Here is a 13,201-nt window from a genome sequence, read left to right as displayed (position 1 = left end):
CTCTCCCCTGTATGATCCGCACAACTACCCTATGAGGTATGTTAAGGCTGAAAGTGTGTGAATGGTCCATAATCCCCAAGGCAGCTTTTAAAACATGAACCTTGGGGGGTTTGCCGTGTGGAATGGAGTGAAGTCCTATCAGCTTCCATATGCAAATGACCTTGAAATGCTGGCCCAATCAGAGAAGAGTGGACTGAAGTGGCCCAGCCGTAGAAGCCCCGTCCCTGCACTCAGTCTGCAGATGGTCCTCTCCTGTCAGAGGCCCAGAGCAGACTGAGCTGAATGCGCTGGCCAGGGCTGACGTGGGCGGGACTACACAAAGCAGCCAGCCAACCCAGCCAGCATCTTCTGACTGACAGTTCAAGCCTCCAAACACTGTTGGTGTGCATTGGAACGTTGGGCCCCACTACAGCTTTATATATAAGGGACAGATATATAAGGGACAGATACTAGTTGCCACTAAGTGGCTAACAGGCAAAAGTCAGACTAGGCATGCTCCAGAGGAAGGAGGGGCTTGGGAAGCATTTTCCTAAAATGGATGTCTGACTGAGGTTTAATATCCCGTGACTCAAATAAGGCAGAGCTATACCCTTGCTTTGCCAGTGTGGCTCTCCCAGTATTAAAGAGGCTACATTCATTTTAGTGGTATTGCATACTGACAACTTGGAGCAGTGAAAATGTGGATGAAAAGGGGCCAAATTCTGCTTATGGGAAACTGAGTGTAACTTTTTCACTGGGGCTTAAAGCATCCAGGCGAGAATATCTGTGGGGGAAACAGCATGGAGGGGAGTTAGCCCCCCCCCCCATTGGCTTCACTGCATCTGATTTCCACATACAACAAGTTGCTTGTTTAGGGCCAAAAGACATATTTGGGGTTCCAACAGAACTCCAGCATTACCTGTAGCTTGGCACAGAATGCTTAATTTTTTTCCCCCTTGTCTGCTTGGATTCCCCCCTCCCCCCTTGTTTGCTGAAGCAAGAAAATTTTTATACGGTTATAATTTCACCTGCCTTTCTTGGATTAGGCAACAGGGGAAACCTCCAAAAAGGCAAGATGCTTCTAATTATGAAGAGCTGGGGCACAGAAAAGGCCATTTCCTCCACGTCCTCCTAGGCAGGCATTTTTAAGCAGCAGCAGCTCCATATTAACTGCTGGCCTCCAGCGAGCCATTGTCTTACCATGTAACTTGTTTGCTCAGCTGGCAAGTACTGTCTTGAACATCTGTCTTTTATGAAAAGTAAGATTCATGATCTACTTAGGGACTCACTAACCTCTGCAACCTTTGGGGTTAGAATTGACGAGCTGGGTGAATCCAGGTTTGCAAAGATGGCAACGGTCCCCTTGCACATTGTCCTTGCAGACACAGCGGCCATTCACAGGATCACAACTGGAGCCAGGAACAGTGCCATCTGGATCACATTCACAAGCTGAAAGTAGGAGACATCATATCCATCATATTTTAGAAGTTGTAGGCTATAGCAAAGGATGGCACCAGACACCACTGAGCAATATAGTCTGAGGGTTTACTTGAGGACTTCACATCTCTTCACTTCTCTTTATACACCATTCATTTGCAGATAGGATTGCCAACTATAGAAATAAAGAATTGTGGTTCCAAATGTTGAGGGGTTGGAACCTACAGAAAGTGTTCTCCGTTCACTTAAGGTGCTTGTCTATTGTATGTGTTTACAAGTCCCCTGCACCAAACAATACTTGCAAGAGAAAGTAACACAGCTTCCCAAACTACAGCAGTACTAGAAGCATAAAACAGCAACTAAAAGTGAACGCAGAGCAGATAGTTCAAGCAAATGAATACAGCTACTGACTGCAGGTCAAGGTACATGTATGTGTACCAGCTCTCCTTCTGAGATGCAGCACACACACGTTCTACATCTTATTCGGGAATTACGGTAAGTATTTAGAAAAATGTTACTCATTTTACCGAAGTGGAGCACCAAGAATGAGGCTAGTTTCATCTCAATCACTGAATCCATGGCTTACTTAAAACCAGCAGCTCTCCTTCTGAGATGCAGCACACACATGTTCTACATCTTATTAGGGAATTAAGTATTTAGAAAAATGTTACTCATTTTACCGAAATGGAGCACCAAGAATGAGGCTAGTTTAATTTCAATCACTGAATCCATATCACTGAGCTGAAATATGCCAGATACGATAGTTCATGGTGAAATGGAGCCAGGGGTCAAACATGAAATGCCATCCAATACACCTCTAATCGACCACTTCCTTGGAAAACTTCGCAATTACAGAAGAAGTAAGGCAGATTCAGCACTCTGACAGAAGACAGGGAGAGTTACCTTGCAACAGGGAACTTCTTAACAGTGATGTTTTCTACATGGAGATGGGATCTTGTGTTTTCCCCACTGCTGGTACAGCTGCAGATAAAGCACAGCAGCAATGGGGCCTCCACATGGCATGGCAGGTTTCCCCACAGTTTTCCTGACCCAGTCACCAAAATGGCCATTATCACCCCTGGCCCCTCACAATAACCACCATTTATTCCTGTCAGTTTGCAAAACAGATGTACAGCTCCTTTCTATGGCTACGAGGCAAAATATACTGGAAACTTGAGGGTTCTAGGTCAGGTGAGAAAGGAGAGTTCAGTTACAAGATCACTAATCAGCTAGAGTGCAGTTTGTGTAAGAAAATCTGTATTCAGAAAAAAAAAATAAGGCAAAATATCTAGCATGGCTACATATAGGACATTTCCATAAGGATTATCTGCCCCAAGTGCAATGTTTTTGGGAAACAGGGTTTTCCCCCCTGCTTCCTCACAGCATGATGATGTGATAATGCACCTCCTGAGATTTCCCCAGCTTTTTTCCAGTCTCTCAAACCTCATTTGTTCTGATGTTTTCGGGGAGATCACAGTAAAGCCTGAATGTTACTATGTGAGTGTGAAAATTCGGATTTTCCCCGCCACATGGCAGCCATTTTTCATAAACTTGTCCCTGCAGCAGCCATTTCCTCCACTTGATACCAAGACACTTAGTGAGGGAAAGGATCTAGAATACTGATATATCAATACGTGTTACAGAATATTGCTATACCAATACCAAGGTTTTCCCAATTTTCATCTTTTTTCAAAAAAAGTCTTTTATTCCTTTTGTTGCAGAGATATGGCTTCCCCCTTATATCTCCACAACAGAAGGAATTAGAGACTTATTTTTAAAAAAATTAAGGAAACTGGGAATTTAAAAAAATGTGGTACCCCTATTGGTACAACATTATAATGATATTCTAGTCCCAATTATTTCAATAGCCCCGCTGGCCCAGGGGAAGGTAGCGTTCGGGGCCTGGGAGAAGCAAACTGCGGGAAACGCCATCATGTGGAAGCCCCACTGTTGGTGTGCATTATCGGCAGCTACACCAGCTACAGAGAAACCACACCCGCCCCTCCCCATGTGGAAACCAGCTCAGATGAATTTAATAAACAGCCATTCCTTCTCTGCAAGGAACCCTGGGAACTGTAGTTCTGTTAAGGGTCTAGGGATCTCTAACAGAATTCATAGTACTCTGCCAAACTACAATTTCCAGGTTTTTATTTTGTTTTGTTTGCAGGGAGGGGGAGAGACCATAAGATGAAATTGGTTTTAAGAACTTAAACATTTGTTTTTGGATATACTCTTAACTGGATTTGATATTCCTGTATTCTTATCTTTCACTGGCTCCTTTCATCTTTTGTTATTTTAGAATGTGAACTTTTGGAACACAAACATACCACAAACATGAAATAAATCAAATTAAAAACATAAACAAGTTTGATGTGGTAGAAAAGAGAATGCTAAAAGGACACACTTACGGAGACAGGCTTCAGGGTGGCTGAGGTCATACCTCCGGTTACGGAAAAAATAGGTCTTGCAGTGCTCACAGTTCCTCCCTGCTGTATTGTGCTGGCAGTCTTCACACACGCCCCCACTCACTCCCCCGCTGGCTTGGAAGACGGCTGGGTCAAAATAACACTTGTTGGAATGACCATTACAGTTACACCCTGGAGAGAAGCAAACCATGTCTGTATTCATATCAATGGAAACCGATGGTATATATTTTTCTGCATACCAGTAGATGGTGCACTGGTCTCCCTCACCAAATCCCACTGCAGGCATCTAGTAATAATAGAGGAAGGTGTGTTTATTTTCTTTTTGGTTTGTTGTGTGTGTGTGTGTGTGTGTGTGTGTAGGAATCTCTGCTGTACTCTTCATTCATTGAATTCTTAAGACAACAAACAATAAGAACGATCACAGCCAATGTTTTAAAATAACAGATATAAATATCATCAATTAAAATCGGGCTAACCCAATCTCATCAGATCTTGGAAGCTAAGTACCCGTGGATAGGAGGCCTCCAAAGAAGTCCAGAGTTGCTTCACAGAAGCAGGCAATGGCAAACTACCTCTGGTAGTCTCTTGCCTTGAAAACCCTTCAGAGTTACCGTAAGTCAGCTACAACTTGACAGCACTTAATGCACTTCACAGCAGCAGCTCCCATTAAAATTCAAAATTAACGCATATTTAAAAGCACTTAGGCACTCTCCTTATGTTGGACGATGGGGCACTCTGATCTTAATTAGTGAACACAGTTCCGTGAGAAAAGAGTAAGTGTCCAATAGCACCTTAAAGACTAACAAAATCTGTGATAGGGTATGAGATTATCTGAAGAAGTGAGCAGTGACTCACGAAAGCGCATACCCTACCTCAAATCTTACCTACTCCCCCAGCACAATTTTCAATAAGCTAACAGCTTTTAAAAAAACCCTTGCTATTGTTTCTGAAAGGCTTTGTTAAAAATAACTCCAAGTATGGCCTATTTTTTGCCAGGCATACATACTGAGGCATTCATTGGGGTTGCTGTCTTCAGCTGGTCGCCATGGCTGGTCATTGAAGAAAGCAGCACAATGTTCACAGTTGGGACCAGCTGTGTTGTGTTGGCACACACAGTGTCCATGAACCTAGAACAGAAGACAGCTTTACTTTTTTTCAGCCTGCTACCCTCTGGCAGAGTACTGGTGTTCACACTTTGTCTTTGCCTAGGTGGTCCTATAGAGATAAGCTATCTTCTGATTTGTCCCAAGAATGCATTCTGGGTGATTCTACATTTTTATTAGGTGGTCTTAACAGACACTGAATTGGAATGCCTGAGATCTGCAAGCCACTCGTGTGGATGCCCATTTAGATCCCTGGAATTCAAATCACTGCTCAGGACATAGCTGGGATCACTACAAGTCTGCACAGCTTAAATGCACAAAATCATGTACATTTTTAGTATCTCATTTTTGCTGGCTCTGGTTCTCACATTTGGGGCCTAATGCTACAATGCCAAACTAATAATGTGGGAAACTCCAGTCTGACCTAAATTATGGCAGGACCAGATATTAAGAATTTCTAACAACGGACGTCCACTGAAGTCAATGGGCTCAGAAGGGTCTAACAAGCCTTAGGATGGCACAATAAATGGGGGTGGGGGTGTAAGAACCTCATACTTCTAGTACATCTAGGGCTGATTCCACACAAGGGTTTTTTCCCATGTTAACCATGATGCCAATGCAATTGTTGGTACAATTCGCATTTGTAATGGAGATTCCAGATGGCACAAGGTAATTCTTTTTTCACCATTAGTAGTCATGGTTTTCCATTCATGCATGCTGCCATCATGATTCTCCACCCACTAATGCTCATGCATTCAGTCACAGCACTGAATGAGACACTGGAACAGATCCCCACCACCACCAAAATCTCACTATGTAATAAATTTGTTCCTCACTATATTTGGGTCCCCTTGCAGCCCTGAAGAAGACACTAATGCTGCTTGCCACCTCTCCTCAATCTGACTAGTTTTGCATTGTGGTCCTTTACTAACTGTGCTATGACATTGTCCTGACACCCAAAATGTCATGCCAGGATTTTATATCCTGTTTTTTTAAAAAAAAAATCAGAGTTCTTTTGTAGAAAGAAAGGACTGTTCACAATTTACGCACAACTGAGGACAATGTCATGTAAGAACTGGGAGGGGGAATGCACAACTTGGGTGGCTGAAATGGGGAAAATCCTCTTTGTGGAACCAACCTAGTACAGCATCATATTTACACAACAGCAAACCATACATCCTCAGAAAGCCCTCAAGTATATCAGAAAGGCAGTAGCTCTCCCCTGCAATTGCTCCTCTCAAGCTAGTATTAATGACACACTGTCTCTAAACATGGAGTTTTCATATAGCCATCATGGCTAACAGATGTTTGTGTTGCTTTTAAAAGCATAAACTAGTGGCCATCACCACCTCTTGTGGCAGTGAATTCCATAAATAAGTGTTTTGCGAGGAAATATTTTGGTTTGTTCTGATCCTGTTCAAGTTCAAGTTAGCCTTTATTGGCATATTGATCCTGTTATGAACTGATTCACTGGGTGCCTCTTTGTTCTGGTATTGCCTGAAAGGGAAGAAAAAGTTATTTCTATCCAATTGTTTCACACTGCATAATTTTATAAACTTCTATTATATCCTCCCTTTCTTTAGCCATATTTTTCTTAACAAAAACTCCAAATATTTTAGCCTTCTCTTGTACTAAAGATGCTCCTAACATTGGATCATTTTCTATTCCTTTCCCAGCTATCTGGTATGCTCTTTGAGATGAGGTCACCTGAACGGAATACAGTATTTCAAATGTGGCTGCCTGAATGATTGATTGATATAAAGGCACTTGGATGCTGTCAGCCCTTTTTGTAATAATCCCAAGTATGGAGTTTGTCTTTTTTACTGCTCTTGCATGTTGAAATATCCCATTAAGCCTGTGATTGCCAATTCAGACCTATTAGGATATATGTGAATTCAGAAAAGTGTACAGCCTTCTCTACGTTTAAGAAACCTGGAAGCTTGTTTGACCAAGGATATTCCCATCTTCCTCCTCACTCTTTGAAGTGGTGAGAAGAAAGGATGAGAGGTTTCCATTTCCCAGTCTCATTTCCCCCTTGCTCCCTATTAAGCTGTTTTCCATCCAGAGGGACTAGGGAAACAGTTCTCTTCTTGAAGCTTCTCTCCAAGCTTCCTCAAGTGTCTTAGTCCTTTTGTCTTGCTAATTCAAAAAATGATAAATACAGAAAGAGAGAAAAGAGATATAAGGGGTGTGCAAAACTCTCTTTCTTGCATCTCTTCCCTCCCCCCACCCACCCACACACTTCCTCTCCTGCCCTCCTGCCCCTTTGAGCAGTCACAAAAGCCCACATGGAGAAAATAATTTTGTAGGTGGAGAAAACAGGATGACTGTGCTGCTCAGGGGCCTGATGAAATTTAGGGTTATTCAGAAATGCAGAAATGCTGTTTGAAGCCTCAAGTTATTTTTGCCGCTCAGACAGAGCGGATGGCTAAGCCTTTCCTCCATCAGTCCCTTGACTCTAGAGGCTAAATTCTAGGACCAGGACCAGGTTTTGAGGGGCCCTAGGCAGAGAGTGCTCAGGAGTCCCACTCCTCTGCCCATCAACAGTACCCCCATTCTCACTTCCTTTATGCCCTCACACATGAACCCCACATCGCCTGTGTATCCTTCCCCTGCCTGGTCATGACCCCCTGCCATCTTCCCTGCCACCTGCCTGCCCTTTCCTCAATGGCACCGGGCAGTATGTGTAACTGGGAGTGCCACTGCTGTGACCATAAGGAATATTGCTTGGTCCACCCACATGATTTTGCCTGGAAGTGCTGTGCATCCCAGGTAGCCAGGAGCACAGGAGGTGGAATGCTTGCAAGTGAGCAGGTGAGGGAAGGGCGTGCAGGCAGGTGGCAGAGCACGTGGGGAGGTGGGGGTCAGTTTCAGTGGGCTGTGCCAGTATCCCTGAGCCCTGGCAGATGCCCCACACCGAAGTATGCTGACACCAGCCCTCCTGAATTCACTTCTTTAACTTAAAGCCCCTTTACTTCTTGTCTTGAGGTTAGCATGCACAAGAGAAAAAACAGAACTCTGCAAGTGCAACACACAGAATGACAGTTTTAAATGTGCTTGTAACAGGTTTTTGAATGGCTTGATGGCCATGGAGAAAGGTTGATTTACAACTGCATTTCAATCTTCCTGCGTTTACAGTCCATGATTTCAGTCTCTGCAGGAAATATTCTCTTTCCAAAAGCACAGTGGGCTTATGGCATACCTTTGCAAACCAAAAGGGACAAATTGTACAAACAAACCAAACTGCAGGTTAACTAGAACCTATGCAGGAGAGATGGAAAACAATGTGCCGCCTCCACTGTTCTCACCACAGCACTAGGTTCTCTGGAAGAGGCATCCAGGGCAACACAGTGGTCAGCATGTCCATTACAGAAGCAGCTCCCTTGCACTTGCATCTCTGTCAAGGCATAGAAAGCACTGGGTACGCGGTAGCCCTGGTGTGGGGGGCGGGACAGGTGGGTGAAGTTGATCCTCAAGTTCGTGAATTCGGCCAGATCTATCCGAGACAAGTGAAAAAGAACAATGAAGGGTACAGAAAACATACAAGTCTGAGAAGTATACAAAGGCCAAGAGGAGATGCAAGACAGGAGCCTTTGGCTCAGAGACCAAAGATCCAGCATGGTATTACAGTGACAGTCATGCTGGTGTGTAGTTCTTTTTATATACCAATAAATGAAAGGAAATAATAGGGCTATGTCTGCATCCAGATAAGTACATTTTAGAAAAGATCAGTAACAGGTCTTGCTACTAAGAGAATGCTTTCTAAATGGATTGCTGGCTCCTGCAGAGGGTTTCTAAACTATTTTAAGGAATGCTTCCCTGTCTCCAAACAGTAAATATTATTATTTCTTAGCACACACAATTGCACCACTGTGCAGAGGTTCTGCATTTGGCATCAGAACAGCAGTCTGAGTCTCAATTTCCATAGACACCAAATGGGATTAAGCTGAACCCACTTAAAAGGTAGCCAGCATACCGTAGTCACGAGACCTTGGGACAATGACTAGAAAAAGCTGCATTCCACACCACATTGTGCGATGAAGTTTATCAAGTGACTTTGAGCCAGGCACTCTCAGCCGAACCTACCTACATAATTACTGTGAGGATATAGGTGGCAGAGCCACATATACCCCCCTAAACTTCTTAGATGAACAGCAGGATAATTATCTAATACGTAAAACACAAAACTAACACAAAATTCTAGACTGGATTAGCTTCACAGCTCTCTCATGCTTCCTACTAAAGAAACTGTACAAACAAATCCTGAATGGTGCTCATAGCTACTCCCAGAGAAGCTGAGCATGCTAATAATAACAAGCAACATTATCTGTATATCATTATACTATGTACTCTAATAGGGAGAAGAGTCTAATAGGGAAAAAAAATTGTGCTAAAAATCCCACACTTTGCAATGATGAACTGTCAGCAAGGCCTCCTACCTGGCTGTCATGTAGATGGGGGGGGGGATGCTTTGGAATGATGAGTTTTGTTTCTGCTGTGCCTACACTGGATTTATTATCTGTCTTCTGTGTTATATGACCTTGAGTGCCTGGTGTAGTCTTTCTCCTGGGAACTGTTACCCGTTACTTTGGCGGGCTTCTGCCAGATACCTGATGGGCTGGAGGCCATCAGGGGACTCATTTGAGTTATGTATATCTATTTGCTTTGTCTCTTCAGTTCTATCACAAAATAGTTATGATACCTGTAGCACTACTGTCTCAATAAACTTCACTTCCCTGAATGAACATTGTTGGGAACTGATTGCCTCAGGAGTCTGACATGAACCTCAAGTCACAGTATTTGCTCTACTCACAGGTATGCTGGCATTCATAGGCATAAAAGTTACTCAGAAACAATTTGTCCTCTGCATGTACCACTTCTGATACATTCACTTCTGTTCCTTCCACATAACTAATGACTCACATCATCACCCATCCTGCTCCACCCCAAAGCACACGTTTTTCTAAAAGATATGCAGCAAAGGTAATCAGAAGCAGAAGCACAATCTGGTTCTGAAGCATATGTTATTGCCAGGGCTGACATACCTTCAATATCAGCTTGAAGGAAGCCTCCACTTGGGCACACAATCAAGTTCTGCCACCTGTAATCCATCCATTATAAATATAATTGACAAAAATGTGTACATACTGTTGATACTTTGGCTTCGAGATGTCCTCATCCCAAATGCAAGGTCAATGAGGTTGAACTCAATCTTACACAAACAAAGGAGGAAGCAATGATTAATGTCAAAGGATGCTAGTATAGGGGTTTCTATCACTTCTTACTGGAGAAAAAAGTCAATGGGCACATCCCACTTAAAATACTGTACTGTTACACTATTACTAAGAATATTGTATTTATTTATTTATTTATATTTATTTAACTTTTACCCCGCCCTCCCCACCAAGGCAGACCCAGCTGGATCAGACCAGTGGTCCATCTAGTCCAGCAAACTGTTTCACACAGTAGCCAACCAGCTGGCCTGGAGCACCAACAAACATGGCATGAAGGTGTTCAGAGATTTGCTGCCTCTGTACATGGAGGTTCCCTATACTCAAGATGGCTAGTAGCCCTTGAGGGACCAATCCTCCATGAATGTGTCTAATGCCTTTTTAAAGCCAACTACATTCATGGCCATCACTACCTCCATCAGCAGTGAATTCCACAGTTCAATTACTCATTGAGTAAAGAAGTAGTTCCTTTTATGTGCTCTGAATAGTTCCTAACTACTTCACTGGATACCCCTTCCAGTTTTATGGAAGAGAGAGAAAAAGCTCTCTCTACTTGGTCCACCCCATGTATAATTTTATAAACCTCTATCATGTCCCTCTCCCTTAGCCATCTTTTTTCCAGACTGAAAAGTCTCTGACTTCCCTGCCTTTCCTCATAGGAAAGATGCTCTAACACCTTAGTCATCTTGGTTGCCCTGTTCTATACTTTTCCAGCTCTACAATATCCTGTTTTGATAGTGAAGAAAATAGTGCAGCCCTGACCTGGATAGCCCAGACAAGTCTGATCTCATCAGATCTTGGAAGCTAAGCAAGGTCAACTCTGGCAAGTACTTGGATGGGAGATCTCCTTGGAATACTAGCAGTTAGGAGGCAGGGGCAGGCTTTATTCGGCTACCCCTCTGAATATCCTACAGGCCCCCAGTAGGGGTCAGTCACCAGAAGTCACCATGACTTCCAGATGCATACACAGTCACACTCTCATACACACATGCACATATGAAAAAAAATGATGAGCACTGCTCTATGGTCAGTTTTGTGTAATGTTTGTGAATACCACCAACACATAATTTATCTAAGAAAGGCTCTGTTGAGATGTGGCACACTGTGACAATGTAATGGACTTTGACTGACATTTCAAACTATATAAGATAGTCAAATATTCCCTTCACAGAGAAGAAGCCAATGCAGGGAAGCAACACAGCATAGAACAGGAATGGGAACTAGGATTTATATACAATGGTCTCTAATCTCTAAACAGGGTGACATATAGTTTCCAACTAAAGTTTGCATTAAGACAGAGATATCCCCCAAGCCCACTTTTGAATGGAAGGGATCAAGTTAAGTTCATTAAAAGACTACTTCTGAGCACATACAGGGTTATCTTCTCATTAATGAGTAATCAAGTTTTCTTGCACTTTCCTTAGATTAGAGAAGGAGTGTCAGAGTAGAAGGTTGGACTCCCAGCCAGTTTTTTAATACAGCACCTTTTAAAAGAAATTAAGTACTGTCCACACAACCTTCTGTGATCTAATTCCAACAAGTTTGGAAAGGGCTATCTAAAGAGGTTTGATTAATCCTCGATTATGTCGAAACGAACTATTTGAGATGCCAGAAGTTAGCTAAGTTTGGTGAACTTCACATCACTTTCTGTTCGTGGAAAGTATCACATTGACTGTACCTTCCCCCCACCCTGAGGTGGTCTATGATGAGTCTGTATATCCTGACACCGGACATCCTGCCAGCTCTGAGGAAGGCCTCTGGAGATCCTTGGAAATGAGGTGGCACAATCTGTGGACAAGTACTGATAAATTCTCCAGGTCCTGCCGAAGTCAGTAGATCTTTCAATCACCATGCCAACTGGCAGAGGACTCTAGAGAAACAAGGAGAAAGAACTAAATGCAGGTTCTCCTTGATAAACCAAAACAGACGAACATAGTTTCACATGAGTCTCTGTTCCTCCTCTCCTAGAAAATTTAAATGATATATCTTCTCAGAAAGTATGCAGCTTTTAAAGTTTTGGGGGCTGCATAAGTGATTTTCTTTTGGACATTTTCCAGCTGCATTTGATCTTGGCAAGGGCAGAAAGAAGACAGACTTATAATCTTCCTTCATGGAGAGGAACCTTTCCCTGAGGCATCTACTCTTTGCTTTCAGATATCTGTGGGTTTAAGATTGCAGCCTTATTTTGTTTATTGTGTGTGGGAGGGTTAATTTGGAACCTTTTTCTTTTTCTAAGCCACTTTGGTTCACCATGGAGAGAAAAGTGGCCTAGAATCAGGGTGCCATCTAAAATATAAAAAAGCTGTTTTACTTCAGGGCTCAGTAGAACACCTGGCTTTCACACAGGTCTTTCAGACCTTCATAAATATACACCAAATGTGTTAGGGAATAGGCACCCTCCCCAAAAAAATAAGGACATGAAACAATATTGCTGATTTGAATAAAATAAATATGATTTATTTTAAATATGACAATATATTTTAAAGAGTGGGCAGTGCTAGGTAGTCTTGCCATGGCTGCTATCATTTGGGTAAATCCACCCTGGCTCTAAACTTGGCCAGCTATTCCATCAACCTTGTTTATCCTCATCTGCAAATGAAATGTGCCAAGAGGGGCCAAGTTTCATGCCCCTCCCCAGATGTGCCACAAGCCACGACCAGGTTTGGGACGATGCTGCTCAGAACCAAGGGTGCTCCTAGGGTCCGGAAATTCATGGAGATTTGGGGGAGGAGCCTGTGGAGGGCCAAGCAGGGTTTGGGCAGAGAGGGACCCCAGTGGGGCATAATGTTAGAGAGTCCACCCTCCACATTTGCTGTTTGCTCCACGGTAGCTGATCTCCATAGTCTGGAGATCAGTTGCCATTCCAGGGATCTCCCAGCCCCACATAGAGGTTGGCTGGCAGCCCTAGCTCCTTCCCATTCTATCATAAGACTCATGACAGGCTCTTCAGGAAACACCCCCCGTCATACTCAGTGCCTCATCAGGGTGCTTGCCGATTCTCCCTACTTTTCCTGAGCAACCCACC

The 13,201-nt window shown here is 43.3% G+C and overlaps 1 protein-coding gene across 1 annotated transcript in view; it reads right to left on the bottom strand.

Annotated features, from left to right (window-relative positions):
- The window catches only part of LAMB3 (laminin subunit beta 3), an 84,656-nt gene that overhangs the window by 31,578 nt on the left and 39,877 nt on the right, over positions 1-13,201 (bottom strand). Inside the window, exons 6-11 of the mRNA XM_015408717.1 lie at positions 11,855-12,046; positions 10,094-10,157; positions 8,254-8,441; positions 4,849-4,969; positions 3,825-4,013; positions 1,273-1,428 (exon numbers count right to left, since the gene is read on the bottom strand). Coding sequence (XP_015264203.1) covers positions 1,273-1,428; positions 3,825-4,013; positions 4,849-4,969; positions 8,254-8,441; positions 10,094-10,157; positions 11,855-12,046 — 910 coding nt within the window. The remainder of the gene's footprint in view (positions 1-1,272; positions 1,429-3,824; positions 4,014-4,848; positions 4,970-8,253; positions 8,442-10,093; positions 10,158-11,854; positions 12,047-13,201) is intronic.

Source organism: Gekko japonicus, unplaced genomic scaffold (genome assembly GCF_001447785.1).
Source record: "Gekko japonicus isolate JY-2015 unplaced genomic scaffold, Gekko_japonicus_V1.1 scaffold2224, whole genome shotgun sequence".
Classification (NCBI taxonomy): Eukaryota; Metazoa; Chordata; class Lepidosauria; order Squamata; family Gekkonidae; genus Gekko; species Gekko japonicus.
This window is presented reverse-complemented; position numbering and strand designations above follow the sequence as displayed.